This window comes from Bombus pascuorum, chromosome 11 (genome assembly GCF_905332965.1).
Source record: "Bombus pascuorum chromosome 11, iyBomPasc1.1, whole genome shotgun sequence".
Lineage (NCBI taxonomy): Eukaryota > Metazoa > Arthropoda > Insecta > Hymenoptera > Apidae > Bombus > Bombus pascuorum.
The window spans coordinates 5,353,959-5,373,976 of record NC_083498.1 but is presented as its reverse complement, the minus strand read 5'-3'; the positions used below and the strand labels follow the sequence as shown (position 1 = coordinate 5,373,976).

The following is a 20,018-nucleotide window of genomic DNA, read 5'->3' as shown; positions in this document are numbered from 1 at the left end:
AAGATAGAGAAAACGGCGTATCATACTTTGTCGTCGAATCGACGTCGGCTGCTTCTTGCAGTGTATGCGAGTACGTGTACGTGTTCTATGTAATATGGTAACGTGTGTCTATGTGTGTATGTACGCGTGTTCGTCTGTTTATCATATGTATGTTGTACGTGTTATTCTTATGTGAACGACAGGCCAGCTCTTCGTTGATCACGAAAATCCCAACATTCGAGAATGCGTGAATTGAAAATAGAATTTAAAAACACGGTAACCTAGCGCGTAACAGTTCGTTTTCTTCATTTTTTCTTCGACGTCTGTTTGACGTGTACGTGTGTGGGAGTGTAAATGAGTGTCGAAGAGTGTTTCTCGCGCATGTGTGTATGCGTGCGTGCGTGTGCGTGGTTTGTGTGCGTGTGTATGTGTTTGTATGTGTGTTAGCAAGAGTGTGTTGTCTTTGTGTGTGGCGTCAGTGTACCTAATTGCACTTATTCGACAAAACGGAACGTAAAAATGAACGCAAGATGGCGGCCGGACGGCCCTGGAACGTATACGGAGGTAATATACTTTTAAAATTTAGCTTTAAGGTCGCCCATCTCTATTTTTTTTTTTTCTCTTTTCCTTTTTGTTCTTTTGCCTCTATCCCGTTCACTGCCTCCTGACTTTAAACCAACCCCACCATAGAACTAAAACTTCAGTTTGCTGCTACGGTATTACATTCGTCGTTCGTTCTGTTGCGAGTCGTAAAAACGTAACGTCGAAACTTAGGCACAATTTGGAACTGTTTAGACCATTTCTACACGACCCCACCCCGACGGTGTTCGCGCGTCTACCGTTCGAAGAAACTGATTGGCCAATTTTCAATCGGTATTTCGTCAGTCTTCTCCAGTTAAGTTCTAAGTTAGTTCGATAATCGATACGAGGTTCGACTTGTTTCTTTTTTGTTCTTCTCCTTTTCTTCTTCTTTTTTCTTTTCTTTTGATTCGAACGAATTTCTTCGAAAATTATAGCGCACGAAAGAAACGAATATAGAAAGAGCTTTCAATGGACGGCCATCCAATTTTACTTCGGCAACCGAAACACGCGAACATCCCCTACGCAAACCATACCAAACGTGACGATACTCTGTGAGGTAGCTGACATTGAGCCGTTTCAGGGCCAATCGGACCAAATCTTCCAGTTTTTGAAACACGAACCACCCGAAATGATCGTCGTTGCTCGATGTTGCGAGGCTGACGAACAAAGTAACAAATTATACGATAGACGAATCAATTTTGACGATCGAGAATCTAGACTTAGAATTTCAAGCGAAAAAATCATTTATTCTCTTCCTTCTCGCTTTTACTTTTATTCTCTGACGTAATTCCGGGAACGAGAAGAAAATCGCTGTTGGTATTCGAATGTTCTCGTTTGCCCGCGGTGAAACGGAAAACGCGTAACGAAAATATATAAAAGCGACGAAAAAACGAGAATCTTTGGGCCCGATTTTCCGAGCAATGCCCGCCATCTTGGTCCCGTCTGACCACCGGTGTGGATAAACGTAATCTCGCGATCTCGCTTCTCCCGTATTTGTTTCATCTTTTGGTTTCTTTTTGTTTGTTTGTTTGTTGGCTTTCAATTCGCTCTCTCTTACTCGTCATTTTGTCTCCACACACCGTAATTACAATAGTATTTGTTTTTTTTCTTTTATATCCGTAATCTTACACATATACACTAGCTGGTTACAATAATTTGTGAAAAATATACATCAAAATTTTGTTACTTTTTACATCACAGATATTTTAATATAATATATCTTCTTTTAATTCTTAAAGATTTCTTTTCCTCCCCGTTTTCGACCAATCCGTCTCTCGCCGGATCGTTTCAGCGTATCGCCCGCGACGTAAAAGGAGACGGCCGGAAAATCTACGAACGCGAAATCATTCCTCTCCCGACGTATCTCCCGCGAGAACGAATTTTGAAATGCCTTTGAAGAAAAGCCGCGTTTGATCCGATGAAATCTGGCCTGCGATTTCGAGAAGCCGATTCTACGACGCTGCCGCTACGTCGTGTGTATTAATACAATCCTTTAGTTCCGTGCTAACTGGATTTCTTATTCTCGTCCCGCCGTCTCCCTCGAAGAAAAAAAAAAAGGAAAAAAAAAAAGAACGTAAATCGACACTTCTCTCTACAGTCGCGTTGGCAACGATATCTGCCCTAGCTTATGCGACCTCGTTAGATCCACCCTAACACTCCTCTCTAGCTATTCCTTTCAAAGAACGAATTTCGATAGGGAAAATTTTCCTAAAACTGCTGTACACGATAACCAATGGACAGAATCTGTCCGTACGCCGATAATGTTTAAAATCACAGAATGCTGTCCAATTTTATACTTCTTAGGTGAATATTTGCCCGCAAAAATAGAGAAGCATCTCTTTCATTTTTCTAGAAAATTTGTTTTCCTCTCTTTTCACGTGTGTTTTATCAATCGTACCAATCGGTTCCTCGATGTCCATCGTTTTGGACACCAGAACGAAGAAGTTTCGAATTCCCCGAGCCGAGAACCAATCGTCCCTCGGTCTCGTCGATCGAAATCGCTGTGGCAGACACGTTGACGCGACTGTGTCACTGGGAAATCATTACACGGCAGCCTCGTTAATTACGCCGTTAGCGCCGATCGTCCCAATTGTCGCGATTCAGTCGTCCCGTTCTTAGCGAACGCGGACGAGTCTCGTAGCTCTCGCGTGTCTAATTCGCGCAGGAGTCGAGGCTGTCGTCGTCGAACCAGAAATGTCCTCTTCCACCACTCCTCTCCCTTCCGGAAACCTCGCGGATCGATCCCACGAGACAAATCCGCGATTACCATTTTTGATTATCACCTCAACACGAATTCTCGAGAAGTCATTTTGTGCGTTGTGCATCACCGAATCGAAAGTAACAACAAAATTTCACACTGCTACCATCCCCTATCCTGTCTGTTCCTTTCATTTCTTCTTCTTCCTCTTCTTCTTTTTTTTTTTTTTTTTTTTACTTTTAATGTGTTTGAAAAGAACGAACGAGAACAGCGTCTCGCGCGTAACGTTTTTCCTGACAGGACATTTGCCGGAACCATTGAACGAACGTCGAAGCTGGAGAAATGGACGAGTGGAGGAAGTCTCCGGCGACGATGAGGTCGTCGATCTCGCGGACATAAGTCTAATTGCAGCGTCGCGCCTCTCGTTTCCCTCGGTTGTAAAAGCCGCGGGAAGCTACCGTGGAACAGCGCGTGGATCGACGACGACGGATATCGACTCCTGGTTAGAGAACGCGTGCAGAACGTCGCGACGTATACTTTTTGTAACTGTAATTGAATTAACGACAATCATAATTTACGCACGTTTTACAATCATCCGCACGATAAATATCCATTTTTCACATCTAACGATAAATCTTTCGTAAAAGGGTATTATCGGGAGTCTCTGTTGTCCCGGGTGTGTCGGTGAACTGGATTTTTGCAAGGTAGAAAGGTGAAGAGGATTCGATTAAATCGGGGGAGGGGGTTAGAGGGTTTCAGGAGGTACGAGTAAAGTTAGAAAGGCAAGGGGGATGAAGGAATGGGAGTTAGGGTAAAGGGCGAAGGGGAAGAGGAAGCAGGAAAAGAAGGCGGTAGTTGGAACGAGTGTAAGAAATATCCTTCCCTTCCTTTTTTTTTCTTTTTTTTTTGGTGTAGTGCCTGGCGAATGTTTAGAAAAAGGTATCCTTTCCTTTTTGTTTTTCTTTTCTTTCGAGGTATCGTGTAGGTAAGATCACACCGAACAATTTACACTTTGACGCGAAGCGGGTAGTCGGCTGGTGAGTGATTAAAAAGGGGTGTGTTAGTGGATACAGGGTTAGAAGGAAGGTTTTAATTTACGTTTACACACAATCATGATTAGTGCTTTGCTTTTCACTTGTGTTTTTCTGCTGTTCAGCTTCGATATTAATTTTTTTTTTTTTATTCTTTAACCCTAAGGAGACCTTAACGTTTACACTCAATAACTTGTTATTTTTTTTTTTTTAATAGTTTTCCGACGCGCTTCTCTGCGTGGGTGCGCTTCACCCGTCTTTTTTTTTTCATTCCCTTTTAGAGTTTTCCTCCTTAATTCACGGTTTTTTTGCTTTAAGTTTAGGGGTGGGTAAATTTTAAGTTTAGTTCCAAAAAACACCGAGAGAGTAGCCTTGCTTATACGATTTACTTTTTTTTCGTAAGGTATAATTTTTTTTGCGTTAGTAAGGAATTTTTGCTTTTTTTAAAACACCGAACATACATGCCTTATACTTTATGTACAGCCTAGAGTCTTTCAGTCGTTACTTTACTTAAAGAGAGTCATGAGATGAGTGCGTGAATTATCCTTTCGTTTCCTCTGTCCTCGTCCTTTTTTTTTTTTTTTTTAGAATCAGAACTTGTGAAATCCTCCTCGACACGCGAGAAAGACGGAAAAATCGTGGCCCGCGGTGTGTACTTTAACGCGCCGAACTTCACTATTTTCCTCGAACGTGGTAACGTTTTCTACGCGTGTTTCGCTAAAACGAGTCATTCTGCTTTCGAATTCGCCTGCTTTCATCGATTTCGTCTTGGTCCAACGTCCTGCTCGGCTACTACAACTAGCGAAACGACGAAATCACCACTTCTTCCCTTCTTTTTCTTTTTTTTTGTATTTATTTTAACGTGTTCATTCTATATAGTCAAGGATCTCCTGTCGAACGGAATTCTAATTTGAAATACGAGAAGATACCTCGATAGTCGCGCGCACGACGCTCATGGATAACCTGCGAAAAAATTAGTCAAAAGAGGAGGGACTGGCGTTCTTCGTGTTGTATCGTCGCTCACCGCGACCGAAACGATCGTGATAGAATTTCGAAATTTCGATTCCAAGAAGTTTTGACGTTCGCTGGCCTCTTCCTCAGAAATTACATGATTTTCTGAAGCTTCTATCGGCTGTGTTAACGTCAGAGACGCAGATAAAGTCCGTAACGATGACGATGGTAATAAAACGTTATATGAATTTTGCAGAGATTAATTTTTAAAGATCAGTCGCATCGTTGAAGAGAAGCGAAAGAGGAATTCTTTCTCTGATACTCAACGATGCGACTGATCTTTGCAAATTAGACTCTCTAGAACTCGTTACGCTAGCTGCCGTCATCATAGTCACCGTCATTGCCTCTATTAATGACCAATAAGAAGCTTCAAAAAGTCGTTTAACGTCTGGAAAGAGTATCAACGAACATCGGAACGTGTTTCTTGAAATGGAAATCTCTGAATTCCCTTATTAGAAATAACGATGGCCGATCTTTTCGACGCGTTCGAATTTCATCTAATTTTGCTACAATTTTTTCTTCGACGCTAAAAGGAAAACACCATCGAGATACAGTCGTGTGGTTCGTAGAAAAAGTCAGACAGGAAGAAACTAATGTCCGATCGTACGAAACGTCGTCACACTCGCCTGATTTATCGTACGTTTCGATCGTCGACCACGCGGATCGACTATCCAGAAGAGAAAGGGAACCGATTCCTCCCAGAAGCGAGTGGGATGTTTTCCTCGTGAAGAAATTCTACGAACGCCGCCATTACAGCTGCTTCTCTTCCTCTACGCGATAGAAAATTTGCAATTCGTATCAAAATGCGTGGCGTTGCCGCGCGTAAGAAAAATTTTTGCACTTCGGTAAAGAACAACCGAGTGGAGAACAAGCGCACGCCTATACATATAGCAATCCTTTTTCTCCAAATGCTTTATATACATCTACGCGTTTCCATTTTCTCTTTTTAACGTTTTCCTCGTACATCTCCCCTCGCCGTAGTTCCATGGAACGAAACGATCATCGTCGATGAGAGAATCGAATTAAATTCATCTTTCTTCCCAAAGAATTGCTTTTCCAAACGATATTCCCAATGTTCTTCGTTTTCGAAACGTAAAGCACATGTTCGTGAAATATTTACCTTTCGTGCATCGATCAACGATAAGAGCGATCGTTCCCTCATCGATGAAAATCGTTTCATACTCTTCTAAGCAGCTTATTCCCGCTTCCCTCTTTCGTCCTTGTTCGATGCGACCCGTTTAAGAGGGGGTACGCGTTTTTACCGAACGCCAGCCTCGAAATAACCGAGATTAGAGAAATATTGTCGCCTTATGAAAAAACGTCATCTATACGCGCGCCAACAAAAGTCTTGGCTCGTTCTCGTTTCGCATACGTTCGTAATGACCAAAAATATATGTATATATATATAATATATAATATATCATTCCTTATATAATTATGTTGCTCCTTACGAGTTAAGTAATGTTAGTAGTATGTAATAAGTTTTTTTTTTCTTGCATTAGGTAGTTTTACATCGATAGAGGAAAAAATACGTTGCTGCGTCGGCATTTATTCTTATTTCTTCATTTTTTGTTCGTCTTCTCGTCGCGTTCGCGCGTTCAAAATGTCTATCATCGGCCAACGTATCCGCGCGCGTTGTCGACCGGACAACCCTGCAGAATTTTCATCGCGCGCTCCTACCCAACGCGTATCTTCTCTACGGACGCGTGCACGCGCGGACTGTTTCACGTGCTGCTTCGTCTGTTCCCCGTTTTGTATTTTAACGCCGGGCCGTTGCATAGATCGGCATACGGTAATACCGTACACGCGCATTCTTGCTTACCCGACGGTGTCAGAGGCGTCCATATGTACGTGTGAAAATAAGTGTATCACCGAGCGAATGAGTACGTCTATCTGCGTGTCTCTGTGGATGGCCATGTGTGTGTATCGTGTGTATGCATTCGGTACAATAACGTTGCATCGTGTCTTGTATCCGTTTCTTGCCTTCTCCTCGAATCGAAATATCGCCATAGTCAAAAAGGTACCGGTACGACCTACCGTCAGCTGGACGGAGATCGAGCGCCGGATACATGTAACTGATGGAATCGCAGTGGGTTCACGGGTGGTTGGGTAGCATTTACGCATTTCTGTGTTTTCCTTTTTTTTTTTTTTTTCGTTACTCGCTTTTCCGTCTTTTTTTTCTGTTTCCTCTATTGCCTCGCGACGTTCAAGGGGCTTCCGGGTGGAAAGGGCAGGGTCAGGCTCGGGATTGCTACCGTTTCGTGCCACGTTTCGCGTTTTCTTCGAAACGTCCCTCGTCCTATACACGCACACACACACACCAACGGAGGAGGTGCTCGGCTTTCACGCCCTTCTCCTCGGAAACGGTCGCGCGCTCGCTTTCATAGTCGACGCGCGACGAAGTCGTGCACGAATTTCCGGTTCTTTGTCGGTTCTGGCCGATGGTGTCGAGGCCAATCGCGAGACACAACAGTGACAATTATCGAGTACACGTTGGTGTACATGCTTGAACCGAAACAGAGGGAGAAAGAGAGAGACAGAGAAAGAGAGAGAAAGAGAGAGAGAGAAAGCGGAGGCCGAGGATCCCCGACCGTGGCAACGTGGTGTGTAAAATGCCGGTGCATTGGGCGGGAATGTGGACTCTTACCGTCTACACGGATCGTTCACCGTATATTATTCGTTACTTGTATACTTTACTGATCAACGATACCGACTTTCTTTTCCTACTGCTCAACGGAGTCTTCCATACTGATAACGGATCCACGTTGCTCCGTCGATTGCTGGCTGTTGGTCTGCTCGCCGGACCTGTTGTTCCCGATGTTGTAGCCCCGCTGCAGTTGCACAACCAGTCCGCTCACCGCATCATATTCCTTTTGCTGCTGTTGTGGCTGCTGCTGTTGTTGTTGCTGCGGTTGCTGCTGCTGCTGCTGTTGAGTCTTCTGGCTCGAATGATCTACTATAAGCTTACTATCACAGGCACTTTTTTTCTCAGTTGATACGGCGTAGAGATTGTGTAAGTCCGGGTAGTGATTCAGCTGCTGCTGCTGTTGCGGCTGCTGAATGGTCAGAGTCTTTCTATCGCGGTCTTCCTGTCCACCGTTGTGAACCTCTCGTTCCCTGCTGCTACGATCGATCCTCGAGTCCCGGGTACTGTCCTCGTCTCTGCTTCCGGCCCTCGAGATCGAGAGAGGAGTCGGTGGCGACGTGAGTCGATCGCTGCCGTCGTCGTTCCGGCCACGTTCCGACGGTGACGGGCTAAGGTCGACGGTAGGCACGCGTTCCGGTCTTTCCGGGATCGGCCTACCGGTTGTCGATGGTCCCCTGTAGCTCTCGTCCTCGCTGCTATCCTGAGCCAGCCTCGACACCGGCGTTCTCCTCGAGTTTCTGCACAGTTGATCGATCAACGTTTTGCCCCTCATCGATTCCGGGAGTTGTTGTTGCGAGGACGACTGCTGCTGGTTCCTCGCGTCGGTCATTGCCCTCTGGTCCCTTGGAATTCCCGTCTCGAGGCTCGACCTGATCAAATTGTCCAAGAAACTGCCGTTCGCTCCCGAACCATCGTACAAGCTCTCGGATACCTCCCGTGGTGCTTTGCTCATCGGCGTACTACGAGAATTCGAGGTTCCAGGTGATTCAGCGGTACCAGCAGCGACGCCTATCCCGTCCCTGTCTCGTTGTTGGTGTTGTTGTTGTTGCTGCACCATGGCCGCGTTTCTTTGTTGTTCCTGAAGACCGCGGATCCTACTCGTCGCAAAGTACTGTTCAGGTAGGATCGTTGGAACGTTCGGCGCTCCTGCCATGAACGGCGATGGCATGAACGGCGGCGGACTCCAGAAATTGAACGGCGTGAATGGCAAATGAGGCATGCCTTCTATGAACGGCGGCATCTTGATCCCGTTGGGTCCTGGGATACCGCCCGGTGACGTGAACGGTTTCTGTGGCTTTAATTGTGGTTTCTTGTCCGCCGTACCTGGTCGTATGTTCGCGGCTGCTGCCGCCGCTGCCACGGCTGAGGTTTCTTTCGTTTTATCGTCCGACTGCTTCTGGTCCCTGGAAATAATAACAAAGAAGGTAGTAGAAAGAAGTAGAAATGCTACTCCTGGCAGGAAAAATATAGACGTGCAATAATAGTAGGTTGTCCGAAATGTCTCTTTCGTTTTATAAGGAAATAATAAACGCACAATATTTTCTGTTTTATATTAGTTTATTGAATTATGCACGAACACAATAATAGAAATAGAACGAACTGGATCATACCTAATTCAATAAAATAATATAAAACAGAAACTGTCGTTCATCTATTAGCATCTTATGAAACGAAAGAAACTTTTCGGACAACCTAGTATGATTTCGTCTGTAAGAGTGGGAGAAAATTGTAGGAAAATTATTTATGTTCCAACTATCCACGTACGAATCAAATAAACAAGACCGTCCAAAACTTGTGTCTCGATCAATCGAAACAACAATATTCGAAGCATATCGTCGAGGCATTAACGATACGCCAAGACAAGAGTTTAGGCTAAAGAATAAGAATAATCACGACATCTATTGTAACAATGTTAAACTTTACGTAAACGAAAACTCAACAAAAGGGACAATACACGACAGGAAATTTAATCTAGTCGTACGATTGAGATAAACCGGGCGCGGCTATGAGATCGGGTCAAGCATGAGCACGTACCTGACGCAGATTAACCGTGACGCGAGATAGCGACAGTCGTGCTCGACTTACGGTGTCGATTGTTAAAACGGGGTCGACTACGCGTAGACGGAGACTTCTGAATTTTTCAAACATTCCGATGATTAACCGAAACCGGCTCGTCGATTTATACCCCTGCGTGCTCTTCTTCCATCGGTCCCTTTCAGTTTTCCGGAACACGCAGTGGTCTAAACCGTTTGAATAGTTAAGATACAAAAGAAAAAAAAAAAAAAAAAAAACGACGTCAACGACAGACGCGTAGACGTAAACAGTAGATGATCTGCCGTTGCTACAGATTGGCTAAAGCGTTCACATGCTTATCGAACGATATAATATAAGCAAGGATCCACAATTAAGACATGAACGTACCTCTTCCTTGGCCTCATCAGGTGCCGTTCCTTAACTTTGTACTCGAGGGTGGAGTGTGGTACTCCGTAATAGCTGCCTGCACGATGCACGCTCATTTCACCCCGCTGAACCGCGCGCACAGCCTCCACCAGACTATCCCTGTCGTAGTTCCTGTACTTTCCGCGTTTCGGTCTGGTTCCTTTGCCACCGGTAGCTGGTTTCGGTTTGTTCGCTTCTTGGGCCTGCGGTTTCGCCTGCGACTGGGCTTGCTGCGACGCCGGCTGAGGCGGTGTGTATCTGCCTCTTTTGAACGGACTTGGATCCGTCATTATCGCTTGCTGCGATTGTACCACTGCGGCCGGTTGACATCCGGGCATTCCGGCTGTCGCGACCGTTTGACCCTCTTGGAATTTGACGCTGATGCTTTTCGCGATCACGTCGCGGAAATTCACGGCCACCGTTTTCCCCACCAACGAGTTGGTTGGGCTACTGGTGCCGGAGAACGCAGGACTCGCTCGTTCCAGGAGACCCGGACTCGAGGCTGCTGTCGCGGCTGCGAATCCTTGCGCGAATGCGGCCGACGTTGGCTCGCCGTTTTTGCTCGAACATCCAGGCGTGCTCGCGGGCTTGTAGGACGGAATCTTGAGGATCGCTCTGCCTTGAGCACTGTCGCTCGCCTCTTCCTCGATGTTTGGGTTGAAGTCGTCGTTCGTCATCGGGCCACGTTGCTGCTGCTGCTGCGTCTGCGACTGTGCCTGGGCTTGAGGGTGCGTCGAGTGCGGTTGATGGTGATGGAGCTGCTGATGCGGTGGCTGCGACTGGTCCCCGTTTACGCTTTTGTTTAGCCTCTTGTCTTCGCTCATCAGCCTTCTCATCACCTCTGGAATGCGATAGTCTTGCGTCTCCATGCCTGTCGATTCGACAGAGATAGTTTCAGTTATCAATCAAAAGGAGCGTACGTGTTTGTTAAGAAATACGATTTCGTTGGTTCTTCACGCCTACGAACATTTGTTGTAATCGCAGATTAGCCCCTGAGAACTGTTTAAGCCACTTAAACGAACTTCCATTCAGAAAGTGGAAAAAGTGTCGCCGACCCGTCGACCACCATCTGGCTTCTATCGATTTCCGAAGACCTACTCGCTCGTAATACACTTTTCGACTTTCGTCTCGGCCCTTGCTATACACTGGTCAGCGAATGAGACGGTCTAACGTCTATCGGAAATAACCCAAATCTCGTGTTTCGACGGACGTACACCATTCCATGCACTTAACTTTCCTACTATGGTTGCTATCACGAATTTTATCTTCCACTTGCGAAAATACTGATTTTCGTTTTTACTTTTCTTTTCATTTCCTCTAACCTCAGCTACACACATACCGATAGATCTGCCAGCTATAAAATGTATCTGCACATACTCTGCTTCTCCAAGCGAAGAATTTTTTTCTCAGATACTACGATACTATCTCCATAGTACGAATGAATCTTCATAATACTAAGTAACACGGAATTTAATATATACTTGCATTTAATAATACGCAAATGTTATAACAACTACAACGACGCGCAAATACTTTTCGTAATCGCTGCGTGTACTATGTATAATTGTAAAAAGTATATGTATAATACGCTGACAGTAGTTTGAGAATGTTTCGACAATATTTGTCTTCGTGGGAACACGATGGGCTTAAAAATTTGTTGGTTCAATGTTCTTAACGAAAGGAGAACGAAAAGAACCTAACTGGAAAAAGGGTTAAGCGTGTTTCTCACCTTTAAATGGCGCAGCTGCTGCAAGCATCTTTTGAATATACGGGCCGATGTTGGCGTGTTCGAGCCCTGGCCACTCGGCTCCCGTCTCGTGTCCTCGTTGTAGCAACGTTCTGAGGGAATCACCTCCGCTTCCTTCGAGGGCGGAAAACCTGACAAGGTCTTCCAAGGACAACAGTGGCTTCAACAGAGCTTTCTCCACTTCTTTCTCCTCTTCCGCTCCGGACAGTTCTTTGTCGTCCACCTGTTAAGAATATTTCTTTCTAGCGTATTCCACACATTCCAGCCGCGATAAGGAAACGAATAATTCGAAACACGAATCGTTAACATCGATGGGTCCTCTCGAGGAAAGTCTCGTCTTACGTCGATCTTTATCGTAAAATCGGTATAACACTTTCTTGGCGACATTCTTTTCGCTAGCAGGCGTTTCATCGAGAGGCGTTCTTCTGTGTTTGTATTTGCGTGTATGTCTGTGTTGTAACAGTGTCGGTTGTCCATGTAAATATACTCTCCTTCGTCGAATGCAGAATGACCAAGCGTCATGCAGGAATTTGCCAGATAGAATCGTTCGCAAAAAGCATGTACGACGTATACAAAAATAAAATGGACATAGAAACAGAAAGGAACGCTTTGCCCAAATGTTATTCTCATGTAAAGTTTCCTGTATCGGGGTCGTTTTTCGCGCGAAAAGAAAGAGAAAGGCAAGGTCGAAAATTGAAAACCAGCTCGAAAGTGTCTCGCTCTCCGACGAATAAAAAGGACCCGGTGCTACACACCGGCCATTGCCTCGTAAATATTACTCAAACAACATGCATTCAAACTAAAAAAATCTACCAGGACTAAACTACCTGCGCTTCTCCTAATGACACCAGGCAGAACGTCGTTAAAAAGGAAAATGAATCATCAATTATTCCGTATTTCAAGATCCATTTCCCAACAAGCGTCGTGCATCGTTTGAATGTCAAGATATTACGGACGCTTTTGGAAAATTAATTTTCGTCTAACGTGTATCAGTTTCTCGAATATATGTTGCCGGATAAGCAACGACACTTGTCAGCATGCCTTGCTATTGCAACGCCACGTAGAAACGATTACTTCCTGACATTCCCTTGCACCATAAAATCGACAGCTGTACTAGTGATACTGAAGCACGATCGTCTGTACAAAACACATCGAGGATGCATGGTGTCGAGGTCGGAAAAAAAAGCGTATGTACTCGTGACAACGAATTCGAGGGCCCTAAGAGCCCGTCGCGAACAAAAGCTCGCATCCAAGAAGAACTCTCTCCTCTCGGCTCGAAACGATCGTCCCGAAGACTTACCTCGAGTCTTGCAACCTCGCCAAGACCAAGCGGCCGTGTGTTAAACTACAAATAGTGAGATAAAAAAGTTAAACAGCCCATGCAAAAACATTCGACACTACTGAGCATCACGGCAACCGATAACGAACCGCGTGAACCGATGCATCTTCGTATTAATTAGCTTCATTTTCTGTTATTTATAATCAAATTAGAAGATCGAATATGCTCGTACGACAGTTGCAATCTCTTATACCTGTATATACATCGCGAGTTGATCGGTTCACGCGAACTCTACGATCACCGTGGCAGAGGTATGTTTTGGGGAAGCTCCATTCGTTCTTCCTAACCAAAACCACACTTAGATACAAATAGGCGGTCTTCCTTCGCGAACGAATTATCGAGATTCAACTGGTCTTTTATATCTCTCTGCAACCCCCCTCCCCATTCCCTCTCCGTCATATTCTCTCCTTGTCCTTGGATGCGTCATCTTTCGCTTAAGATAAATCGCGTCCAAAGGCATCATCTCCTCTATCGAGCGTAATCTTTCCTCGCAACGTCCGATAACTTATGATTAATGACGGTGGAACGTGTATCGAACCTGAAAGGAACTGCACGGTAGACTTTTTAATTAAACGATCACACGTATACGAAGAATTGGAAATCGAATCGAACACATGCAGATACTTTAGAGACGGAAAATCACCACCGAATCTTCTACGTAGAAACTTGTCCGAGAGGAAACGTTTCCCTTTCCTCTTTTCTTTTCGTTCTTTTTCTTTTTTTTTTTCTTTTCTTTTTTTTTTCTTTTTTGTTTTTGGAGATGAATATAATTTCTCGATTTAATATTGGAAATGTTGGAGCGATTCCTCCTACCGTCACTGACACGATTATCGGACATTCTCGACGTAACGATAACTCGGTCGACGACTGTCACCGAGAAGGAAACTCGTGCCACCAGTGTCAGAAGAAGCGTGGTTTCGAAAAACGAACTACGTCCTAGCGATCCACACTCGACCCTATAAGATACTTTCCAGTTTGGACGCTCTCTCAGTTCGGTATATTTGCTATTACAATTACTCAATCTTCGATCAATTGCCAATTCTCAATTCTCAGTTACTCAATTATCAATTCTCGATACTTAATTCCCTCTGCTATAGAAAGTTAGGTACAGATACAACATGATTTATCGTATCATCGCTCTTTTATTACATGTTCCCGCACCCTCTGTTTGCCTCTCACTTCTTCTCTCGCTTTCCGGTTTCTCTTTCTCTTGTTCTGTCCCCAAAACCTACCTCATCCACTTGCGGGGGCGGAGTGGTCGCGGAGGCGTTTTGGGTCGTATTTGGTGGTGTTGTAGTTGTAGTAGTAGTAGTAGTGGTGGTGGTGGTGGTGATGGTGGTGGTGGTGGTGGCTGGGGCGCCGGGCTCGTGAGGGTGTGAGTGGGTGCTAGACAGGGACGCGTCCCTTTCGCGTTCCATCGCAAGCTTGTAGACCTTGTTGCGCAGGGTGCTACGCGGTATCCCGTAGATCACGGCCGCCCTTCGTGTGCCGAGCTTGCCACTCTGGATATCCCTAAGCGCGGCTTGCAGTTCCTCCTCGGTGTAGGCCCTCCGGCCACCCCCGGCACCCACCACGGGGACACCACCGACGCCTGCCGCAGCTGCTGCTGCCGCCGCCACGGCCGCCACTGGCCCCGTCATACGTGGTTTTGCACGATAACAAGAACTAAAACATTCAACATAGTATCGTTTATCGTATTATCAATTCGCCGTACCATTTATCCTCTCCTTTATTCGGTCGTCTAGTCGCTAGACTGCAGACGTTCATGCAATTTTATATTTTTGTGAATGAAACTAAAGGAATGGAACCTAGACAGAAATCCAACGGGGAGTCATTTTGGAAAAGTGTTTAACATAAAATTGAAACTACGCATCGTATATACCGATAATAAAGTCTTCGTATCTTACTCGAGCTTGGGATTATTTTTAAACTCTTTTTTTATTAGAAAGATAGAATTAGGACGAAAATCGTGGAAAGAACAAGTCAGAGACAAGTCAATGTTTAATCTTGCTATTTCTTATCGCCCTATTGCATATCTCTCTATCTATTCTACTTTTGATATCTTATTGAATGTATTCCGCAGATATTTACAACTTTCCAAAAATCCATAAATATCTGCAATCTACTTTGCACGTTGACGTACCGACGAATCGAGATTCCAGATATCTAATGAGACCCGATAATTGCACAATCACGCTATATAACACGCCATACCGATATCCTCGTAACGAAGTTACTGGGTTATCGGGTGGTTTTCGTACCATAGACTCACGTGTAGAAGCGGTTCATTGGCCAAGCTGTACCAACGTTTGCCAGCCACGTGGCCGGCGAGGTACGCGCACGTGTTGTACACGAGAAACGAATCGATCCAACAGAGTGTGTCTCGTTAACGCTTTGATCTTTGACCTAGCCGGCTGTATTAGAACGAATTCTAGCTGCGAAATTAGACGGGCTAATGGCGAGAGAGCTGTCAGTTATTACGCAATTAAAATGTTCCTTGAATATGATTTATATGAGCCGTTTAGAAGCCAACGTTGAACAACTTTATAAATTTAGAAATACAGAGAAGTGATAACGTTGCAAACGCTGTTTTTTTAAATTTACCTTGAACTTTGTTATCACGTTACGACTACTTGAACGATCACGGTATGAAACACGGAGAAAGATCAAAGTAGAAAAATCAGAGAAAATCAAGAAAACGATCGTTCTTCGACAACATCCGCGATATTTATATTAATATACCGAGGGATTCAAAATTATTTCCAGAATTTCACATCGAACGCACGTATCCTGAATTGGGTTAAATTATGGGAGTAACTCGTTTGTTTCTTGGGGATCGATCGTTAAACGCGTGTTTATGTAATGAAATTAAGGAATTAATAAAAAGTTGAATTGTCCAGTTTGGCTTCTGAACGACTGCATACGTATCGTACATAGCCGATTTATTCGGCTTCTTACGTGTCGTAAGTCTCCTGTTATTCTCCCGCTGATGCTATACATATTCATCGATACCTTTTATTCTTTCTTTTTTCTTTCTTGCTTGCTTTCTCTATCGTCGAATTAAGAAATTTCAATTCGTATCGCTAATGGCAGTTCGTAGAATCGAATGACGCAAAGACGACAGGTAGCAATTGGGCTGCTACAGTCTGTCTCGTTGTTTAACAATAAGATTGATAGGAAGAATTCCACGTAAAAGAAGTCGCCGCTTGTTGGTGATTCGCAAGAACCGTGGCCCCCCATGATGAGTTCGTCGACCTATTCTCTCTCGGACAGCAAAGTAAGCTGATAAAAGTGTATTTCGACCGTTCTGCCCCCTCCTAAGCTTCGCCACCGCTTCGAGTGCCGCTTGCAACAACCGTATCTCTGCAGCCTTTTATTCTTTATTCGCCGTGATACCTGCTGCACTATAAATTCAGCTTTCCTCTAATTATCCTAATTTCAACGTTATCCTAATTGACCATTCGACGAAAGATTAACCCCCGATGATGTGATAACTGCAATTCGGAAAGAGTCAGGATTTCTTTCGTTTCTGGTATTAAATACTAAAGATACTTACTCTCGTAAGAAATAAATGTCAGTAATTTTCAACTTCAAGGAAATCGCGTCTAATCTCAAAAACAAATGAGAAAACAGTTAGTTTCAATGTGAGATTGTCTGAGAATAAAATTATTCTTTCGTAAGAAAAAAAAGAAAAGAAAAAAATGCGATTTATCGTATTTTTTACCTGTGACCTTACTATACTAATCATCGAATGACGTCAAAATAAAAGATCAACCAAAATGAATTTCTCATGACCCTGCGTTATCCTCTTCCAGCTATTTAATGTCTAATCTATATGCTATTCCTTAGAGACATAAATAATTAGCGCTACATCGTTGAACTCGTAATTGCTCCTATTTTAATCCATCATTGTCTGTAGCACCGATTAAGATAAGAGGCGATTGCGGTCTGACGAAAATGATCAATAAACGCTTGCGAGAGAGATCCGATGTCGTGTGGTCACGTGACGTCTGTTATCTGGAATTTCCACGCGGTACAAGAAAACTTTGTCAACAGCGTCGACTCGAACGATTGTTCGTCCGGTTGATCGTTCGAGCTTCTAATTTTTCGACTTTACTCGCGTGGTTTCGACGGCGGGCTATCTTATCGTTAATTGCAGTAGCGCGCATGCGCCGACGCGAGCCGAGACTCTGGCCCCGTCTCCTTTTCTCCAGCGTTCCTCTCCGCGTTTCGATCTTTCTCGCGCGGCGTACGACACACGCGAGGTACTTTGTGCCTTCGATGTGTCAGGAGGTGCAGATTACGGTGGACTAATAATAGACGACGATAAAAATTTGACGCGCAAAATGTTCCGCGGGGAAAACAGCGAAAACACGAGGGCAACGTACGGACACGGTTCGCGACTTTGACTCGGCGTTATTCGTCTTCTCCCTGTTTTCCCTCCCGCCGTTTCGTTCCTTCGATCATCGTGCCATTTATTCATTTTTTTCCCCACGAATAACGTCCGCTTCAAGGAACGTTATATTATTTGGAATCTATAACGTTCTTCCATTTCGACTTACTCATGCTGAGATTCTTGAATTTTTCATGTCTCGACCTTGTTTTCGTCTCGACCGAGAACAAGATTTTTAAATGCTCGCTTCGAATGTTCATGAAGATTAGCAAACATCTGTAAGTCTAACAATCCGCGAAAATCACATTAACGAATTAAAGATACATTCCTCTTTGGACTTTTTTGTCAGACACGTTGTAACGCGTTACGCTATCTGAACTTTCGATAAAAGCGAACAAAGACTACGTACTTCGCTAAAATCACCAAAAGTCTCAATAATAATAAAAAGTTTATTACCAAAGGTTTAATAAATAAGTCAAATTTTTTTGTAGAAGTTTAACACCGAGTGAAAAACATAGAACGAATTATAAATGTAACGAGATTTTTATTGTATTCACGTGATATATTGCAATCCGTTATCCTACCTGAACTTCGTACAAAGTAAATTAATTACTTTAATCATCTTTGATTCCTATCTGTAACGTTAATTCCTAACGTTGATTTTTATCGTCAAACAAATTAAAGATTCGAAAGATAAATGTTTCCAGAAGACATTTAGCATAATAACGACTTATTTTCATGATAAATTCAACAAGTTTTTCAACAATGGTATAACACGATTCGCTAGAAAATGATTGAAAGAACGTAACAGGGTTAAGAAACATTGAACTTGCCGACGCTTAAGTGAAAACTTGGGAAGACAGGCGGTTCGTGTTTTATCGCGAAACGTTATTCAAGAGAGCGCGTCGATTTTAGCTTTTAGAATTTTTAGCAAGGATCTTCCGATTTCTCTTCCGTTCATCTTCGATTAACTTTCACGGCCGATTCGGGCGCGCGCGAAGTTTCTCCTCGCAATTTTCGAGTCACCCTTTGGAACGGACGCGATGTTGAACCCGATAACCGGCAGGTTTCGTACGAAATAAAATACCCACTACCATTATATGTATATTTTCATTCGACAAACGGATAAACGGCCGTACGAGCGCGATAATTTTCGCGGCACGCGAATTCTATTGAAGAGATTAATGCGCGGATAACGCGTATGCTTCGACACGAGTGTTTTCTAAACAAACCGACAAAAAAATTGTAACAGACTTTCGTGCAAATTTTCGTAATGAGTAGCCGGACGAGCAATGGGATGCTCGGCGGAAAATTTTCCGAATAAGCAAACAACGAACCGTGGAAACTTTTTAATTACCGTTTCGTACGCCGCCGCTATAGATTCGAATCGTATACCGTGCATCCTATTTAATGACACAACTTCTGTACGATATAAAAGTATCCAAGGTACGCCGAACGATCGGTATGGCAGCTTCGGAACGATTGTATACTACAGTACAATCAGCCTTGACAGAGTGCGTCGTCCATTAAGTCGTCGTGTTCGAACACGAATCTATTCTCGATCCTTTGGAATACGCGGCATACGGAATGCGATCAACACTTTCTTTTGCTCGCGCGGAATGCAAATACCTATATCAGTGGTGGCTTCGTTTCGCTGCGAGGTGTAAAACGAGTCGCGTGATAACACTGGCAGGAATCGACGCGCTTCTCATTCTGGTTACTAAGCATCACAGACGAATTTCAACAGCGTCAAGACGATTTCTTTTTTTTCTTTTTTTTTTTTTTTTTTTTAGACAGCGTTGGAAAAATACGACCAATAGCTAGTTTTCATAGGTGCATAGCGAAAACGCGAAATCGTTTAAATATTCTTGTTAAGAAGAAGGTTACTTACTTAAAGATACTCTTGGGGTCGATACCTGCTGTCATCCTCAGAGGTATTTTCTGTTGTTCCAATAGAGATATGTTGTTATCCTGCGACAGAAAGCGTCATCGTGTCACGCATCGGCATTTTCTTTTTTTTTGGTAGAAAACGCTCTAGCGTCGTAAAAATAAATGATAACGTAAACGTAAATGTGAGAAGACGATAATTGCGTTGACTCTTATGTTTCGCGTTTCTAGACGCAAAGGAGAAGGAAAGCGAATCTACCCACGCCAGAAGGAGCACGTACCTGAGAATTTTTCGGTTTGGCCGAGAGGTCGAGAGGTTGGTCGGCTGGCGTTGCACTGTCCTGATGAGGCTGCACCCCAACGAGAGGCGCCTCCCTTGGTGGCAGACACCACTGAGGCAGTAAGGTAGGGTAGGTACCGGTGAGAGCCGCGGCGACCACGGACGCCGCCATCGGGTCCACCTGGACCGACATCGGTGACTCGGCCGATCGCGAGCTGCTGCTACTGTCGCTCTGCGGACTCTGCAGGATTCGCGACATCGAACGTTATGTTCGTCCGGCTCGTCATTGGTCGGCGGAACACACGGAAAGGAACTGATTACCACCGGCGTGGGAGGGAAGAAACGATCATGGAAAAAGGAGCATATCCTCGTCGACGTTGGAGGACAAATCGAATCCTGATCAAATTCGCTTTTCGCCACGCAGGAATACGGGTCCGCCTTCGTGAAACTTTTATAAGGGCGGCGTGTCAAAGCGATCAAAGCAAC

The 20,018-nt window shown here is 44.3% G+C and overlaps 1 protein-coding gene across 9 annotated transcripts in view; it reads right to left on the bottom strand.

Annotated features, from left to right (window-relative positions):
• Positions 1 to 938: 938 nt before the first annotated feature.
• Positions 939 to 20,018, bottom strand: part of LOC132911573 (mushroom body large-type Kenyon cell-specific protein 1) — a 108,420-nt gene continuing 89,340 nt past the window's right edge. For 5 of the 9 annotated variants that reach the window (XM_060968264.1, XM_060968265.1, XM_060968268.1 and 2 more), the window contains 7 exons: positions 19,534 to 19,773; positions 19,257 to 19,336; positions 14,205 to 14,637; positions 12,934 to 12,978; positions 11,616 to 11,856; positions 9,869 to 10,757; positions 939 to 8,850 (listed from right to left, as the gene is read on the bottom strand). In XM_060968264.1, the coding sequence (XP_060824247.1) occupies positions 7,524 to 8,850; positions 9,869 to 10,757; positions 11,616 to 11,856; positions 12,934 to 12,978; positions 14,205 to 14,637; positions 19,257 to 19,336; positions 19,534 to 19,773 (3,255 nt within the window). In that variant the 3' untranslated portion in view covers positions 939 to 7,523. The remainder of the gene's footprint in view (positions 8,851 to 9,868; positions 10,758 to 11,615; positions 11,857 to 12,933; positions 12,979 to 14,204; positions 14,638 to 19,256; positions 19,337 to 19,533; positions 19,774 to 20,018) is intronic. The other 4 variants (XM_060968266.1, XM_060968263.1, XM_060968271.1 and 1 more) reach the window with 3 other exon arrangements.